Source organism: Panicum virgatum, chromosome 9N, assembly GCF_016808335.1.
Source record: "Panicum virgatum strain AP13 chromosome 9N, P.virgatum_v5, whole genome shotgun sequence".
NCBI lineage: Eukaryota > Viridiplantae > Streptophyta > Magnoliopsida > Poales > Poaceae > Panicum > Panicum virgatum.
In genome coordinates this window covers 8,542,456-8,560,091 of record NC_053153.1, presented here as the reverse complement: position 1 = coordinate 8,560,091, position 17,636 = coordinate 8,542,456, and the positions used below count along the sequence as shown (strand labels likewise).

The window sequence follows — 17,636 nt, the reverse complement described above, 5'->3', positions numbered from 1 at the left end:
GATCCCCGGCAAGGAGGGTAAGGTGCTACGTCTGCGCAAGGCCCTCTATGGCTTGCGGCAGGCCCCGAGGGCGTGGAACGCCAAGCTGGACTCCACGCTCAAGGGGATGGGCTTCGAGCAAAGCCCGCACGAGGCGGCCATCTACCGGCGGGGCAATGGAGGCAATGCCCTGCTGGTGGGTGTCTACGTCGACGACTTGGTGATCACCGGCACCAAGGATGAGGAGGTGGTGGCGTTCAAGGAGGAGATGAAGGCCACCTTTCAGATGAGCGACCTGGGGCCTCTCTCCTTCTACCTGGGGATCGAGGTGCAGCAGGACGACTCCGGGATCACACTTCGACAGACCGCCTACGCCAAGCGCGTCGTCGAGCTTGCCGGGCTCACCGACTGCAACCCAGCTCTCACTCCAATGGAGGAGAGGCTGAAGCTGAGCCGTGACAGCACGACAGAGGAGGTGGACGCTACTCAGTACCGGCGTCTTGTGGGGAGCCTCCGCTACCTCGCCCACACGCGGCCGGACTTGGCGTTCTCCGTCGGCTACATTAGTCGGTTCATGCAGCGACCGACGACGGAGCACCAGCAGGCCGTGAAGAGGATCATCCGCTATGTTGCGGGGACTCTCGACCACGGTCTCCACTACCCGAGGTGCCCTGGAGCGGCACACTTCGTCGGGTACAGCGACAGCGACCACGCCGGCGACATCGACACCAGCAAGAGCACGAGCGGGATCATCTTCTTCCTCGGCGAGTGCCTTGTTAGCTGGCAGTCGGTCAAGCAGCAGGTGGTGGCCTTGTCCAGTTGCGAGGCCGAGTACATAGCGGCCTCCACCGCGTCGACTCAGGCGCTCTGGCTCGCTCGACTGCTTGGTGATCTACTCGGCAGAGACATTGGAGCGGTGGAGCTCAGGGTGGACAGCAAGTCCGCCCTGGCCTTGGCGAAGAACCCCGTTTTCCATGAACGGAGCAAGCACATCCGGGTGAGGTACCACTTCATCCGAGGCTGCTTGGAGGACGGGAGCATCAAGGCAAGCTACATCAACACCAAGGACCAGCTTGCAGACCTGCTCACCAAGCCCCTTGGGAGGATAGTTCCTTGAGCTCTGCTCCAGGGCCGGGATGGTCCAATCCTCCCACAAGACGACGCACAAGACTTAGGGGGAGAATGATGGATAAGTCTTTGTGCTGGATGGATAAGGCATAGGGTCCTTGCAAGGACCAGAGCATCTATTCCTTTAGCATATTTCAGTTTGTTAGGACAGTCAGTTTGCTAGGACAACATCTAGCTTTAGTTCTTTTGACTAGCATCTTAGCATCTTTTGCTTGACTGCTGCCTCGCTGCAGCAATCTTGGCTGCCTACCCTGGCTGCCTATAAGTATGTATCCCCAGCCCCTTGGGTTGGCATGGCTTTGAGTTTGTGAATATGAGAAAACCAGAAAATTGCCCCAAGTTCATTGTCATCCTCTCAGCTCAATGAGAGTTAGAATTGAGCTTCTAACATGGAGATCGACCTACACTTCGTGCGCGACAGAGTCGCCATCGGCGATGTTCGGGTAGTCCATGTCCCGACTACCTCCCAGTTTGCTGACATCTTCACCAAGGGACTGCCCTCGTCGACCTTCTCGGAGTTTCGATCCAGCCTCAACGTAGCCGGTGGCTAGTTCAGACTGCGGGGGGTGTTAGCTTTCTTGTTGTCCAGTCTTGAACACCGCTGCGCCGGTAGTTCAGACTGCGGGGGGTGTTGGAGTATATTGAGCCCATGTGTATAGAGGCCTATCTAGAGGCCCATGTGTAGGTACTATATATGCCCACCCTTCTAGGGTTGGAGGAATACAAGCATTATTCTCTCCTACAGAAACTTCTTCAAGAAGTGTATAGTGTATCTCAACACTTAAATTTATCAGATCTTGTTTTAGCCTGTTTGTAAATGTACAGTCAGCATCATGTTGACACTGCAAATAATTTTGCTCTGAGTAGCAACTAAAATTACATATGCTGGAGAAAACTAATAAGATATCTTTAACTTACTCAACTTTTTATTTAATATGCTATTTAACTTCAGTTTAACTTTTTAAGCAGTATGCTATCTAACTTCGGTTTTTATAGAAAATACTAATGCCCAATGATGGATAATTTATGGTTCTCTCATATTATGTCTTTGCAATTCAAAACTGATTATCGTAAATCATCATAAACCTTTTCTATTTTCATTTTTTTTGTTGTGTCCGAGAACTTAGCTTCTCATCAAGTATTATGCCTGAAGGATTCTGAAGCTGAGAAAAAATTACAGCTAAGTTTGCTTGTTCTGTTTGATGGCCACAGGTAAAAATCTTTTTGCTCTGTCCATCCTGAAGCAAGTGGAACATAAGTTACATGGAAGGGATATAGATGGCACCAGGTCGGTAACTAAGGGGAAATAATTTTAGCAGTCAATTTATTTATTTATGTTTACCTTTTTATTGATCCCATGTTATTATGTCAAGGTCCTTGAATATTTCCGAGCAAGTTGACTATCTTCTTAAACAAGCAACAAGTATTGACAACTTATGCAATATGTATGAGGGATGGACACCATGGATATGATTCAAAGACGTGACTTCCTTCAAAGTGCATCGGCAAACGATCCAGGTAATAACTTGATATTATGCCCAAGCCTACAAGGCTACATAAAACCTTTCTATTTGTCTCACTTTATGGTTTTAAATCATAGGCCTCCATATATGTGGCTGCTATGCATTATAACATATGTTTTTTTTGCCACAAATCAACCTGTTTGTTTACTGATGTTCTCAAGATAAAACGGAAACTGGGATGTAAGAGAGGGCAAACACCATTGGAAGAGGTTCGTTAACGACGACTTAGTAAACAGCACTCGGTGAGTCAGGGAACTCTGCAGTGATAGACTTTGCTAGTAAAAGCTAAACTTGAGATACCTTAGAAACTGAACGGTTCTTGCTTAATTAAAAGGATGGTAATGATGTCTGCTTGAGCAGCAATATTTGGTTCTGGCCTTTACACTAAACGTTTAAACGGACTAAACGGTCACCTACCGTTTAGCTACTTATTCGGGCTAAACGGCCTTTTGAATGGACTTAACGGTGATTAAACGGGATAAACGGCTGATTAAACGGTAAGCCACTTTGTAGCGTGCACACAGCCTAAACGGCCGTGTACGCGAACAGTGCCTTCAACACAGTTACCAGGGTAACTGGTGGCATGCGACCTCCAGGTGGGACAGGGGATTCTCGATAGTGGCAAAATCCTGATAACAAACCATCAAAGCCTTCTTGTATCTTGATGAGCAACCCATTTATTCTTGCTGGGAGACAGGCAGACAGCTGAGCAACTGTTCCTTGTCAGAAAGCTAGCAAAATAAGTTTTAACAACTTAGTTGACATTACTTCCATGTTTAAGTACCTATGTGACAGTTACCAACTTTGTGGATCTGCCTAGTTAATGTTGAATTTGAGTTAGTCAATTGTTATTCACTGCAAGTTTAAGGACAACATACTGAATTTTTGTTCTTCAATTTCTTCGAAGATGCGTCGGTCTTGTATAATCCAAAAGGAGGACGGCTTCATGGTTCAAAAACATTACCAGACCAGGGTGCAGGATTCTTGCGCAATTATAGAGTAAGCCGAGCTGTAAAACCTTTTCACACTGCACTATCCTTAGAAACCTGAATGAGTGGTTAGTTAAAAACCTGAAGAAGGATACAATTTTTAATCATGTCCAGGATTAGCTGAAGTTGAGACCTTGGTGAACATCTCATGTTCTTTTTTTTGAACCAAACATCTCATGTTCTGATATTCACTTTTCTTTCCCTAGTTAGTATGCCCCCTTCTTAGTTGATTTCTCCTCTGTTTGTTGTTCAATATCAACCTTAACATATAGAATAATCTTTCTGGCCCTGCATCACTCATTCAAATGATACATAGTTACTCTACGTTCCTATGGTTGTATTGATTAATCTTGGGTTTACTTTTGATTATACCATTACTTTCTTTTTCTATGAGCAACATGTCAGTTATACTTAGCTACTGTTTTTCTCACAGAAATGTTAGTGTATTACACCCCGTAAGGTAACCGTCGCTCTTTTCATGTTCATGATTTTTTCTAGTGGATAAATTTCCTTTAATAAAAAGGGCGGCCTGGTGCAAGTGGTAGTGCTTGCCGCTTGTGAACCGAGAGGTCACAGGTTCGAGCGGTGGCCTCTACACATTGCACGATGTGTGGGAAAGACCTCCCGCTAATAACCTCCCCCTGACCCCGCAGTGCGGGAGCCTACGGCACTGGTATAAATTTCCTTTAATACTCATTTGTCAATTTTGATTGTATGGTTTTTTCAATATTTGTATTTAGGGCTCATATATATATGCATTTTTTCTATAAAATTGTTGTCACATTTTCAGAGCTTTGGTGGTACAGAAGATCCGGAATAAAAGAAGGATTGTTGTGGCATGTCCAGCAGAGGCTCTGGCTGCTAGTTACTGCAGAGGATAGTGAACCTGTTTTATGCTTTACCTGTAGGAGGGTTTGAATTTGATCCATCCTTGCAAGTCTGGCCAAAGAGATTCCACGATATGCATGAACGGATTGCTCCTAGTGGATTAGCAGAGTAATTGAGCATACACTTGCAGCCCCATGGCCTGGTCATTCCCTATATATTCCAGACATCAACAATGTGGAATGCCGAAGCTAATGCAATGTTCTTGTAATCCAGCTTGAGATTGGTATGCACTCCAATGGCTCCCATGGCGCACAGCTCCACGTAGAGCTGGATGGCTCGGCTGAGGCTGAAGAGCATGGATAAAAGGAAGACAAGTTTTTTTCGGCTGACCCTGGCTAACCCTTTTTCCCCATAACCCTAGGAACCGATGTGGACTTTATCTGGTCCATATAAAATGTACATATAGTTTTTTACTGTACTTGTGATTTTGGTGGTTCCCTCGTGTGGCCATGTGGTTTTCCTTGAGATATAGGTGTTAGACATGCAATTTTGGAACTGGAATTCTAGTTTGATCTCTGATTTCCAATGAACATGCTGTGAATAGAAATGTTTTACATTTCTTGCTTTGCTGATCCCAAGCACGAAACCTCATTCCAGTTATCAGATAATTTTACCTGATTAAGCATAATATGGTATTAGAAATGCAATAACTTAAGATTTAGTCTGACACCACTAATATGATTCTTCCACTTTGGCTATAGCTTTGTACCTATATGCATGATTGTCCCCAGTCCTTTGGGCTGAAAAAAAATAATGAAGACAGAAAAGGAGAGAAAAATCTTCTGATTATCTTTAGTCATTAATTTCTGTTCCTTTTATTGTTTGACAGATAATGATCGCTTTATCTGCATTAGTCCGAACTCGTGGGCAGTATCTATTCTGTTGGTGATCGTGGAACAGATAGGGCTCGGGTGGCCTGGATGCACCTAGGTAGGGTAGCAACATCCTGGCGCAGTCCTCTCCGTAGACATTCAGATAAAATCATCTCGTCTCTCATGTTTATAATTTTCTGCGGTTAAATTATACGTGCATTTCCTACGGATGAATGGTAAATTAATCTTTTTGAAAGAAATAAAGATCATTGAATTGGCAATGGCTGTCTCTTATGCTGAGAAAAGAATATAGTACTATCACTTCTTCTAGTGTCGCTTTCCGAATGTTTGGTAGTGGACGATCGAGAAAGTGTTATTTGCGATTTCTTGCCCTGCCTTTCTGATTAGCGCTACTTCCCAAATCTTTTTTTTTTGAAATAAATACTTCCCAAATCATATCTGTCTGTAGGGTTCGATGCGATGTGAAGAATCTTTCCTGCCATGGTTGGTGGCCATCGTGACGGTTTAAAATACTCGACGCTAAAAACAAACCCAGGACATCCTTTTTTTATTCTAATGTCTCCCTTCTGGGACCAACCCTTGCTCTAGCGGCCATTTGAGGTGCCCAAATAGAAATAAGTTCTTCCCCTGTTGATACTTATACCGACTGCTCGTTTTATAGTAATGCAGCAGGTTCAAGATCACCCCGTGCAATTAACACTTTTTATAAAATCTAACGAATCGAGGAGAAAATGCCCAGAATCTTTCTATCAACTGAAAATGTCATTAGAGGAGAAAGAAAAATCATTTAGAGTGCGCGTCGCTATGTGTATGTTGCTAATAATAAATGCCACAAAAATGAGCAAGAAAATTTCATTTCCAAAAAAATATACAAATGAAGAATCTCAGATAATGAGTGATAAATGATTTGAAGACAAACAGAACAGACTCCTTTCAAGAAACAAGACAAACAGAACAGAAAATACATTATACTGCACAAAATCGGTATGGAAATGCACCTTTCATGGTTGGTGACGCTGATGCGTTTGGTGTGGACTGACTACTGCGTGGTGGGTTCTGATGACTGCGGGCTGCGGCAGTGGCCAGGCCATGGCCATCCAACCACACCCACGAGCGCAACCTCCCAAAAGCGCCACCGATTCCACAACCTCCCGTACTCGTGAGTCGAGGCTCCAATCCTTGCACAGGAGGAGGAGGAGGACGAGCCCACCATGGCCATGGCGACGGCTCTCCGAAAGCTCTCCGCCAACGCGCTCCGCCGCCACCAGCCGCTCTCCCGCATCACGCCGCTCTACTACATGGTACGGCACCGCCCGCTTCTTGATTCATTTTCGTGGCACGGCGCCACGGCGGGACTCTGTTCTTATCTTTCTACCTACCCCCCTCGAAAGAAGGGAAGATTCATGGGGCGGTGCTGATTCGTTTTTTTCTGATTTGGTTTGGCCTTTTTGGGTGCGCAGGCGTCCCTGCCGGCGAGGGAGGAGAGATCCAGTATTACCGTACGTTCTGATTACTCTGTTCTGAATCGTTGGTGTGTCCCTTGCTCCGTGTCTGTCGCTCGCTTTTGTTCATCTCGTGTTCTTGGCGTCGGGTACAGTGGCCAAAGCAGTTGAACGCGCCGCTTGAAGAGGTCGACCCCGAGATTGCTGACATCATCGAGCTCGAGAAGGCCCGCCAATGGAAGGTCACTGCTTCTTCAGTCATCTTTTCTTAGACGTACTTCTTCAGTCATTGGCTCATTGCAATGTTGGATCATTCAATATTCTTTTTTTTTCAAGGTTTATTGAATTGTGCTTATGTGGTGCAGGGGCTGGAGCTAATCCCGTCGGAGAATTTCACGTCGGTGTCAGTGATGCAGGCGGTGGGTTCCGTCATGACCAACAAGTACAGCGAGGGGTACCCCGGCGCGAGATACTACGGTGGGAATGAGTAAGGCCCTGCTCTATCAGGTGTCATTGTCGGGATTGTTTCGACGGAAACACGCATGTTTGCAAGAGAAATCGAATTACTGTCTGCGCGAATACATGGATAACATGTATTGGTTGTTCTGTTTTTTTTGGTTGCAGATACATTGATATGGCTGAATCCTTGTGTCAGAAACGTGCTTTGGAGGCTTTCCGCTTGGACCCAGCGAAGTGGGGAGGTAAAATATTGTACAGTCTTACAAAACCATTGCGCAAAAGAGGCCAATATATATTATGTTGCCTCATCATAATTAACGCCTTTATTTCATTGAATTGAAGCATGTAATTATTTTCTCTTTTCTAGTTTTAGTGCAAATTTGGGAAGATGTTGGAAACAATCTGTTTTACCATTAATTATATTAAGGGAATGCGTAATGGTTTGTGCAATTTAGAAATGCTATAAAGTCTTGCAAGGTTTTCCGAGTGCATGGGACTTTATATGTTGGCATTGCTCATAATAGCCATTTTTTACCTCTGCAGTGAATGTGCAACCTCTATCAGGTTCACCTGCCAACTTCCAGGTGTACACTGCGCTATTGAAGCCACATGAAAGGATCATGGCTTTGGATCTTCCACACGGTGGACATCTTTCTCATGGTTACCAGGTACATGGGTCTGGATTTTACTTTTATCTCCTTACTGTTTTTATTCAGAGGAAGCATACAAGCATGAATGTGTCCTCTGTTGCTTGTTTTCCTTGCTAGCCCTGCAGAAGTTTTAATCTTTATGGTTGTTTTATTCTTGCATTGGCACTTGCTATGCAAGCTACATGCTACCTGCACACATGATTATGTAATGCGCACATACTCATATATTTACTAATGAGTTATTGTTTCCCTTAGTTCTTAGAAATGTTCATGTATGCTACTGAAACTCCTGTTGCTCAAAGGTTCTACTTAATGTTTGCAGACTGACACTAAGAAGATTTCGGCAACTTCGATATTCTTTGAGACGATGCCCTACAGATTGGATGAAAGCACTGGCTTAATTGATTACGATCAGGTACTTTTCTTCCTTATTTCATATTGTTTATGTCATCAGCTTATTCAGATAGCTTAGTCGCTTTTACAGATGGCAGTAGTGTGTTCCTTTTTTTCCTTTTTAGTGAAAAAAAAATTCTTATCTAGGATATATTTATTGTGTGGCATGTCCCTTTCAATGGTAAAATTGTTTTGATGAATCAGACACATTATTTGCTCCTATGCTTCATTGCTACCTTGTACAGTTGGAGAAAAGTGCAGTTCTTTTCAGGCCGAAGTTGATCATAGCTGGTGCGAGTGCATATGCTCGCCTATATGATTATGATCGTATGCGGAAGGCAAGTTTCTGCTTTAACAATGAAATGTGAACCATTTTCTCTTGTAATCAGACAAATAATTCGTTCATGTTATGCAATTGACAGATATGCAACAAGCAGAAAGCAATACTTCTAGCAGACATGGCACATATCAGTGGGCTTGTTGCAGCTGGCGTCATTCCATCTCCTTTTGATTATGCAGATGTAGTGACTACCACTACTCACAAGTCACTTCGTGGGCCACGTGGAGCCATGATATTTTACAGGAAGGGAGTGAAAGAAATAAATAAGCATGGAAAAGAGGTATAACTGGAGGGAAACGGTAAAATATAGTAGCGTAGGATGTTGAAGCTGTTTCTTCTACTTACTTCATGCTATAATACGTAAGAAAATAAAGGGACTAAGGTATATATTTTACAGGTTATGTATGATTTTGAGGACAAGATCAACGCTGCCGTCTTTCCAGGTTTGCAAGGTGGGCCTCATAACCATACCATTACTGGCTTAGCTGTTGCGCTTAAGCAGGTATGTGCCACCTATGCTGTTTCATACTACCTTTTATTCATATTGCTTTCCTTTGTCTAAGGCTACCAGTTGTTGCTTATATTTCAGGCAACTACTCCAGAGTACCGAGCTTATCAAGAGCAAGTTATCAGTAACAGTGCTAAATTTGCACAGGTATGCTCACTTAATACGATGATTAACTTGTTTACTGTTTATATTAGCAGATGCTTTTAGGAAATTCTTTTAGTTTATCTGTTTTATTTTGTCCCTGATCTCAAAGCACTTTGCTGGATTAGCTACATTTAGATCAAATAGTTTTCAATGATGTTATCTTTCATTTTCATCACCCCAGATGTTTTAAAACAAAAATATCTAGTTCTAAAGCATTGTTACTTGTGTTATACAGTTTAAAATCACTTATTGATGGAAATATTTTTATTCAGAGCTTGGTAGCAAAAGGATACGAGCTTGTCTCTGGTGGAACTGATAACCATTTGGTCCTTGTTAACCTCAAGAATAAGGTAAGAGAAAAAAAATGTGTTTCAAATTGCATGTTTTGTTAGTTTGGAACTGGGAGCATCAATCCTAATTATAATGATCGATAAACCTTTGGTTTGCTTGTCTGTTGTCATTATTAGTGAAAGTATTGGTTGCTGTCCATTCGACCTGATGCCTAGCTGTTACTATATACATGTTAGCTAATTGTGCTAATTTTGGGGGGGGGGAAATGCTTGTCCAATTCTGATGCTATGTCTGAACTAATGGTCTTCCAATTTTACTTATAGGGGATAGATGGTTCAAGGGTGGAGAAGGTTTTAGAAACTGTGCATATTGCAGCAAACAAGAACACTGTTCCTGGCGATGTTTCAGCTATGGTACCAGGAGGCATCAGGATGGGTAAATATGTGGCTGTAGAATATATGCTTTGGATTTATTTCAAAATAAAGTTTGGAAATTCTTAATAGCAGCTCTGCATCATGCAGGAACCCCAGCTCTTACATCCAGAGGATTTGTGGAGGAAGATTTCGCTAAGGTTGCTGACTTCTTTGATGCAGCAGTGAACTTGGCTGTGAAGGTTAAGGCTGCAACGACAGGTCACTCAAAGTCCTTTTTCTTAAAGAAAGTATTTGCATTTATTGAGGTGTCTGCGTCACTAGTGGGGTAATCTGATATATGTTTTCGTTTTTAACTCTTGCAAAATAGGTGGAACGAAGCTGAAGGACTTTGTTGCCACCTTGCAATCTGATAGCAAAATCCAAGCTGAGATTGCAAAGCTTCGCCATGACGTGGAGGAATTTGCAAAACAGTTCCCAACAGTTGGATTTGAGAAAGAGACCATGAAATACAAGAACTAAGATCTGAATGATAAGGTATGCTCCATCTTGATCTAGTCGAGTTTTATTGTTTAAGGTGCAGTAATTCAGTTGTAGTTGGGACTTGGGAGCACTGGTGCAGTAACTCAGTTGTTTAAAGAACTAAATTCCGAATCTTGAGTCCTTTCCCTCTTGATCGCCTTTGCAGAAGAATGGTGACTGCGATCACTGAACAAACTATCTTTTGTTTTCTTTTCAGCAGCAAGCAAAGATGCCAAGACAATTGTTGGAGTTCAGATGGGCATGATCATGTAAACATAAATCCATGGCGAAAGTGGAATGGCATCTTATGTTAAGAGAGTGATTGGCAATTTACAGCATATGCGACTTCTGTCAATAGCCCATATTGTAAACACCTACTGCAAGATCTTATAATGAATAATAGCCCATATTAAGCATCACTCTTCTTGGACAGTTGCATTTCCAGTATGATCTCTGAATAATATGCGTGCTTGCCGTGTTGTTGGTTGTCTTGTAGGCCTAAGACATACAAAGTATATTTTGGAGGCCATCCACGTATGCTCGTGGATCTGATAATTGTAGAATATGCCAAGCTTATTGAGATCACATCCCCCAGCCTGGTGTCAGTATCCTGCAAGTCTTATCCTTTCTCTTAAACACCTGTAAAACGAGTGCAGTTTGTAAAACTCATCTTTTTATTGGCCAAAAATTGGGAGCGGGTCTGTAAACATACCAATCCAGCTCTCCAGAGATCAGCTCAGATTTCTTAGGATCGATCGAATTGGATGGAGTTGCTATGCTCCATTTCTAAAGATAGTCTGTGCCTCCTAATAATAAACTGATGAGAGGGAGGGATTCGCGGGCGGTGGTCCCACCATTTCTTCCCCGCCCCCAACCTCTTTAACGGTCGTAACGACTTGTCCCTTCCCGCCACTTTCTCTTCGCCTCTCCCTCTAGCTCTGACCCACACATCCACAGGCCCGCTCTTCCCCTCCTCGCAATTCTCCCATTCGCCCTACCGGGGAGCTCCAATCACGGCCTCCGGCAAGAAGCAGATGAGAGACAGCGACGGCGAGGGCGCCGGCAGTGGCGTCTCCCGCTCGCACCCGTCCAACCTCCCTCTGCCGGCGCCGCACTCGGACCCGAACCTCCAGTTCTCGGGGGGCACCAACGATGAATACTCGAACCGGAACAGCAGCTCCTCCGCCACCGGCGGCGCGAGCCCCGGGTTCTACTCCGACTACCCGTCCAGCTTCAGCGGCGAGTGCTCGCCGTACAACATGTCCCCCTGGAACCAGACCATGGCGTCCCCCTGGTCGCACCACAGCGAGGCGTCCGGCGTCGGGCTCGGCGTGCCGCCGACCATGGCGCCGGGGACGAGCCTCATCGGCTCGCTGGTGAGGGAGGAGGGGCACATCTACTCGCTCGCCGCCAAGACCGACACGCTGTACACCGGCTCGGACAGCAAGAACATCCGCGTGTGGCGCAAGCAGAAGGACTCCGGGGGGTTCAAGTCCTCGAGCGGCCTCGTGAAGGCCATCGTCATCTCCGGCGAGCGCATCTTCACCGGGCACCAGGACGGCAAGATCCGGGTGTGGAAGGTGTCGCCCAAGAACGGCCTGCACAAGCGCGTGGGCAGCCTGCCGCGGCTGCGCGACTTCCTGCGCGGCTCGCTGAACCCGTCCAACTACGTGGAGGTGCGCAAGAACCGGTCGGCGCTGTGGATCCGGCACAGCGACGCCGTGTCGTGCCTGAGCCCGACGGAGCCGGCGCAGGGGCTGCTCTACTCGGGGTCCTGGGACCGCACCTTCAAGGTGTGGCGCATCACCGACTCCAAGTGCCTCGAGTCGGTGGTGGCGCACGACGACAACGTGAACGCCGTCGTGGCGGCGTACGACGGGCTGGTGTTCACGGGCTCGGCGGACGGCACGGTCAAGGTGTGGCGGCGCGAGCTGCAGGGGAAGAGCACCAAGCACTCGGCGGTGCAGACGCTGCTCAAGCAGGAGCACGCGGTGAACGCGCTCGCCGTGAGCGCCGTCGCGCCGGTGCTCTACTGCGGCTCCTCCGACGGGCTGGTCAACTTCTGGGAGGGCGACCGCCACCTCGTCCACGGCGGCGTGCTCCGCGGCCACAAGAAGGCCGTTTTCTGCCTCGCCTCCGCCGGCGCGCTCCTGCTCAGCGGCTCCGCCGACAACACCATCTTCGTGTGGCGGCGCGAGGGCGGCATGCACTCGTGCCTCTCGGTGCTGACGGGCCACACCGAGCCCATCAGGTGCATCGCCGTCGTCGAGGACAACGGCGACTCCAGCGAGTCATCCAGCGCCGGCGGAGGGGGCTCGTCGGCGTCGCGGTGGATCGTGTACAGCGGCAGCCTCGACAAGTCCATCAAGGTGTGGCGCGTCACCGACGAGGCGTCGCAGGACGCGCTGCTCCCCGGCCCCGGCGACGCGCCGCAGATGTTCGACCGGTATCCCGGCGACACGTTCGGGGCCAGCGCCTCGTCCACGTCGTTCCGCTGACCGATAGATCACCTGCAACCAGGGAAACCACACGTATCGCTTCGCCGGATAATGCCACATTGCCATCCTGGACCTGGAGGGATGAACACAAAGAATCTGCCGGCCGGATCGCTACACATACGTCCTCAATACATACAGTATATACTGACGGAAATAGCTGAAAATGGAAGGTATGAAAATTATTGCTAGTTTGTGCTGGGCACGAGCTGGGTAGTTTGGCGCCTTTTTTCGAGACAAGGGATGGTGAATTTAGTTAGGTGTGTTTGCTTTTTCTTTCTTGCAACTTTGCATTGCTAAGGGGAAATTTGATACAGTACGTGCTTATCTGTTGTACTAGCTGAAAAATGAATTGGTTTTGTGCTAAAGGATGTACGTATTCAATAAAGGTCTCAATTCTAACTTCCAGTGATCAGCTTTTCAAAAAAAAAAAACTTCCAGTGATCCTGTTTTTCCTTGAAATGAAAACTCCTCTGGTGATCTACTGATCTTTCATCAACCTGTTTTCAATTTGAATACCGTAGTTTGGAGCTCGAATCCAAACGGTTATTTAACAGTGTGCCCCGATCGTGTTTCCTATATACCGCTCAAGGTGCTAGTGGTTTGAGATCCAGACTAAAACCACGTCAAACTACTTTTATTAAATATACAGATATAAACCACTTCAAACCACTCTATAGCACGTAAAAACCAAACCACACCACCCTATTTAGGCCTCCTAGAAACTTAGGTTGAAATGAATATTTTGTGCAAAACAGCATAAATATATATAAATATGGGTTCCGTGTTGAGAACCAAATCCTGAAAATAAAACCCCGCATTCACACCATAAATTTTATCAAAATTAACTGTAATTTATTGAAGATGACTTAGTATGACTGGCAGCTACTTTATGCAAAGCAGTGTGACTAGACCTACACGTGGGCTCTACATCAAGAGTCGAACTCTAAAATTTTATCGAAATTGATTGAGATTTGTTAAAAATGACTCAATATGACTGGTAGCTACTCTCTGCAAAGCAGCGTAGCTAGAACTGCACGTGGGTCCCACAACATGAGTCGGATCCCGGAAATAAAATTTCGCGTTCACACTATAAAATTTTATTGAAATTGACTAAAATTGGTTGGAGATGACTCGGTGTGACTGGCAGCTACTCTGTGCAAAACAGTGTGACTAGACCTATACGTGGATGCCATGTTAAGAGAGTAGCCACTCGACAATATTAATATCCCAAATCAAAGCAAGCCGTTTCTCTTGTGAAACCAAACCAAATTAATTGCTAGAGAAACTATATCCCAACAAATTGAAGTAGACCCAATGCAAAATCCAAACCGCTACAACCGGTTTTAACCCAAACCGTTAGCAGCTTATATACAGTTCAGTCTTGAATGAAGATCCAACTGTCCACTGCCAGTGTCTTCGATGGTTTCCGGCAGCTATCCATTTCATTCTGCGAACGACGCCTAAACATGCCGAGGCTAAGACTGAGTCCAACAGCGCGAGGCAAAAGCAATTTTGCCTCGCGCTCGCCACTGTGCCTCGACGAGCGGAGCTCCAACAGCAGAGGCAGCGGGCGAGGCAAACTTCCTTCCGAGGAGAGAGGAGATGTAAAAATACATCCCCTCTCTCCTCGAATGCATTTGGAGCATGGACGCACGGGCCGGCGAGAGCGGAGCACGCCGTGGAAGGGAAGGGAAGGGAAGAGAAGGGGAGGAGCACCACGGGGCCGCCAGGATCTGCTACCGGCGCCACCGCCGCGCGCAGGCACCCGGTGCGCGCAGACTGAAAGGACCGTGATGTCTTCTAGAGGGGGGTGAATAGGTGCACCTACAACTTTTCACTCAAGCGCAACGGATAAAATTGACTGTCTGCCAAACCCGGAACTTCCGGGTTTCAAATCCGGAATTTCCGGATTTGGGCTAGACAGTAGGTGAACTCGGAACTTTCGGGTTTGTCAATCCGGAACTTCTGAGTTCACTCAGAACAGATTGAACACAATAAAAGTAGTGCTAAAAAATGAATGTAAATTCAAACCCCAATTGTAGAGTCTGCTCAGAGAAGTTTCTTAAGCAGGTTCACGCAGATCATGCATATATGAAACAACAATATCTCCAAGACACAAGTGCCTAATGGAGAGCTCCTCAAATCCACAAAACAAATGTAAATGCAACGAACACAAGGATTTGTTTTACCGAAGTTCAGATTCGCCCTATGCACCCACATGTGAATTCTAGTCTCCGTTGAGGAAGCTTATATCGACCCCAAGGTCAAGCTATTTCCTCCTTCCACTATATGACCATGCGCCCTCGTGGCACAAGATCGATGCTGCAACAAACTTGCCGCCACTCACCACAATCCTTGGGAGCTAACCGGTGACGCCTAGCTGTCTAGGAGGCTTCACCTCCAAGAGTAACAAATGCGACTCACACAAATCACGGCTAATCTCAAGTGCTCAAGGTTTGCTGTGCTCTTTAGTGTTCTCAAGCATTCACTCTCTCAACCCAACTCAAGGATATACACTAATCACACAATCTCACAAAGAGAGGTTGGGGAGAGCTCAACTATGGCTACCAAGCTTCTTGGGACGACCAGCAATGAACAGAATAAAGCCTGGAACAGCAGCCCACCAAGGAGGGGGCTAAGGGGTATAAATAGCCGGTCCCAACAAAACTAGCCGTTACGTGACAGTTAGAACCCGGAACTTCCGGATTCTACAACCCGGAACCTCCGGGTTTTCAAACCAACTAGCCGTTAGTGCCACGTGTGCCAAATCCGGAACTTCCGGATTTCAAATCCGGAACTTCCGGATTTCAAATCCGGAACTTCCGGATTTCAAATCCGGAACTTCCGGATTTCAAATCCGGAACTTCCGGATTTGCCCTGGCAGCAATGTTAAAATGTGTACGTGAGGCTTTTGTGTCTCTCTCAACTCACATGGGTTACTTGAGCACTGAGACAAAACCAAAAACCATTGTGATGCATCCCTCTTGATAGTACGGCATACCTAAACTCAAGATCAAAGATAAATTATATTTCAACTTCTTGAGCTTCTCTTTTTCATCCTATGCCGTGTGTTGATCAATCACAATCTGAGGTGTGCATCCAATTTGACTTCTTTACTTTGAGCACATCTTCCTTGAGCTAGTGACCTTGAACCTTTATCTTTGAATGAAATCCACTTCTAGTTCAAGTCACCGTCTTCACAATAAGATTCTAGAAAGATTGATACTTGCCAACATGAACATCACACATGACCAAGATTCTTCAAGTTGAACCCAAAGAACGTTTCGTCACCCTAGCATTGGTTCCTCGGTACAACCACAATTGCCCTTCTCCAAGCTTAGTACCTAGAAACCCATTCCCGAATTCCAACTCTTCATCCTTGCATCACATATAGCTTCATGTAGGCTTGTATCACATTTAACTTACAATGAAATCCATTTTGATCCTCAAGCTATTTTTCTTCTTCTAATGAATAATGCTTCTCAATGTGAAATTCTCCTTGTCTCTTAGAATTCTTGGACTTGATCATTATCGGTTTCCTTGCTCATGCCAAGCCTTTGCTTACATAGCCTCTAGAAACTCGTCTTTCGATCCCATCCATTTATTCTCAAGAGCCCTCTTGAACTCACATTGATTTTGCCATTACAATGAATATCATTTCTTTCATGCTTGCTTGATCATCAACTATCTCATACATTCCTTATGACAAGTTTCTCCAATTGTGAGACTATGCCTAAGCATACACATTTGTCTCATTCATAATACCTTGGCTTGTCATTTTGAATTCCACTTACATCAACAAGCTTCATTTGGATATATGAATAAATTCTTTATCGTTGATACATATCCCAATTTCCATGGTAGTTGTTGCTTGTTAATATTCTCATACTAGAATATGTCATTCATCTTGTCATATGAGCATATGTCTTGAATCTTGATTTATTTCATCACATAGATTACAATTATGATAATCAATTCCTGCTCATATACTCAACAAGATAGTTAGTCCTTTAATCGTGGTGTCAATCAATCCACCAAAACACACTAGAGGCCGAGATGAACTTTCACAGACGTGCCGTCGCAGGGAGGGATGGCGACGGGGAGGTGGAGGCGGGGCGCGGAAGGAGGAGGGCCGCCGCCAGTCGCAGCCGGCGCAGGGAGTAGGACGCGGCCGGGCCGCCGCGCGCAGCCCCTCCGCCTCGCCTTGGACGCCGCCGTGCGAGCTCGCCGCAGACCGGCCGCCGCGCGCCGCGCCGTCCGCCGCGCGCCTCCCACAGCCCGGACCTCGAGTAGCCGAATCGAGGGGGCCAGAGAGGGAGGGGCCGGCCGGGACGGAGGAGCCGCCGTGCCCCGCCTCGAATCGGCGCAGGCGGAGCTTGAATCGACCATGGCGGACGGCCAGGGGCGTCGGCGGCGAGCAAGGGGCTCCTCCCCAGGCTCCCTCCAAGGGGCATCGTCGGCGCACAAGGGGCTCCAGGAGCGGCGGCGCGGCGGCATACCCGGCCTCCACCTCATCGCCGGGGCGGGAGGCGCGGAGGAGGCTGTGCTACTCCGCCGGCCGCCGGCCCCTCCACGGCGGCGGGGGGAGGATCCCGGGCAGATCCCAGGCGGCGGGGCTCGTCGTCTTCCTTGAGGTCGTTGCCCTCCTGACCTCCGTTTCCTCCTCGCCGAGGTCCCG

General features: G+C 46.6%; 3 protein-coding genes across 8 annotated transcripts in view; all 3 read left to right on the top strand.

The window, feature by feature from the left end:
• Positions 1-5,079, top strand: part of LOC120692175 (serine/threonine-protein kinase SMG1-like) — a 29,139-nt gene extending 24,060 nt beyond the window's left edge. The window contains exons 14-18 of one of the 5 annotated variants that reach the window (XR_005682501.1): positions 2,320-2,395; positions 2,481-2,625; positions 3,538-3,629; positions 4,410-4,615; positions 4,721-5,079. Coding sequence is in view for 1 of the 5 variants with exons in the window: in XM_039975415.1 (XP_039831349.1) it covers positions 2,320-2,395; positions 2,481-2,580 (176 nt within the window). In the remaining 4 variants the exon portion in view is untranslated. Of the gene's footprint in view, positions 1-2,319; positions 2,396-2,480; positions 2,626-2,791; positions 2,873-3,537; positions 3,630-4,409 lie in introns of all 5 variants that reach the window. The other 4 variants (XR_005682499.1, XR_005682498.1, XR_005682500.1 and 1 more) reach the window with 4 other exon arrangements.
• A 1,312-nt stretch (positions 5,080-6,391) lies between these two features.
• Positions 6,392-10,939, top strand: LOC120692176 (serine hydroxymethyltransferase, mitochondrial). Of its 2 annotated transcripts, none has more exons than XM_039975418.1 (16): positions 6,392-6,641; positions 6,801-6,839; positions 6,938-7,024; positions 7,148-7,269; positions 7,407-7,483; positions 7,785-7,909; positions 8,214-8,306; positions 8,530-8,622; positions 8,707-8,904; positions 9,022-9,126; positions 9,214-9,279; positions 9,549-9,626; positions 9,891-10,002; positions 10,089-10,199; positions 10,309-10,475; positions 10,681-10,939. In XM_039975418.1, exons 1-15 carry the CDS (start codon positions 6,552-6,554, stop codon positions 10,458-10,460), a joined length of 1,548 nt encoding a protein of 515 aa, XP_039831352.1. In that variant the 5' UTR covers positions 6,392-6,551; the 3' UTR covers positions 10,461-10,475; positions 10,681-10,939. The 2 variants fall into 2 exon arrangements, with proteins under 2 accessions (XP_039831352.1, XP_039831351.1); XM_039975417.1 differs by having other exon boundaries at positions 10,678-10,939.
• A 446-nt stretch (positions 10,940-11,385) lies between these two features.
• Positions 11,386-13,363, top strand: LOC120692177 (protein JINGUBANG-like). Its single transcript, XM_039975419.1, has one exon. The coding sequence runs from the start codon at positions 11,495-11,497 to the stop codon at positions 12,956-12,958; it is 1,464 nt and encodes a 487-aa protein (XP_039831353.1). The 5' UTR covers positions 11,386-11,494; the 3' UTR covers positions 12,959-13,363.
• Positions 13,364-17,636: the final 4,273 nt, after the last annotated feature.

What these genes read in the sequence shown, in the direction of transcription:
- LOC120692177 (XM_039975419.1), top strand. Translation starts at nt 11,495, where the DNA reads ATGAGAGACAGCGACGGCGAGGGCGCCGGCAGTGGCGTCTCCCGCTCG.
- LOC120692176 (XM_039975418.1), top strand. Translation starts at nt 6,552, where the DNA reads ATGGCCATGGCGACGGCTCTCCGAAAGCTCTCCGCCAACGCGCTCCGC. An exon ending in ATCTTTCTCATGGTTACCAG is followed by an intron (nt 7,910 to 8,213) that starts GTACATGGGTCT and finishes TAATGTTTGCAG; the next exon opens with ACTGACACTAAGAAGATTTC. An exon ending in ACAGTGCTAAATTTGCACAG is followed by an intron (nt 9,280 to 9,548) that starts GTATGCTCACTT and finishes ATTTTTATTCAG; the next exon opens with AGCTTGGTAGCAAAAGGATA.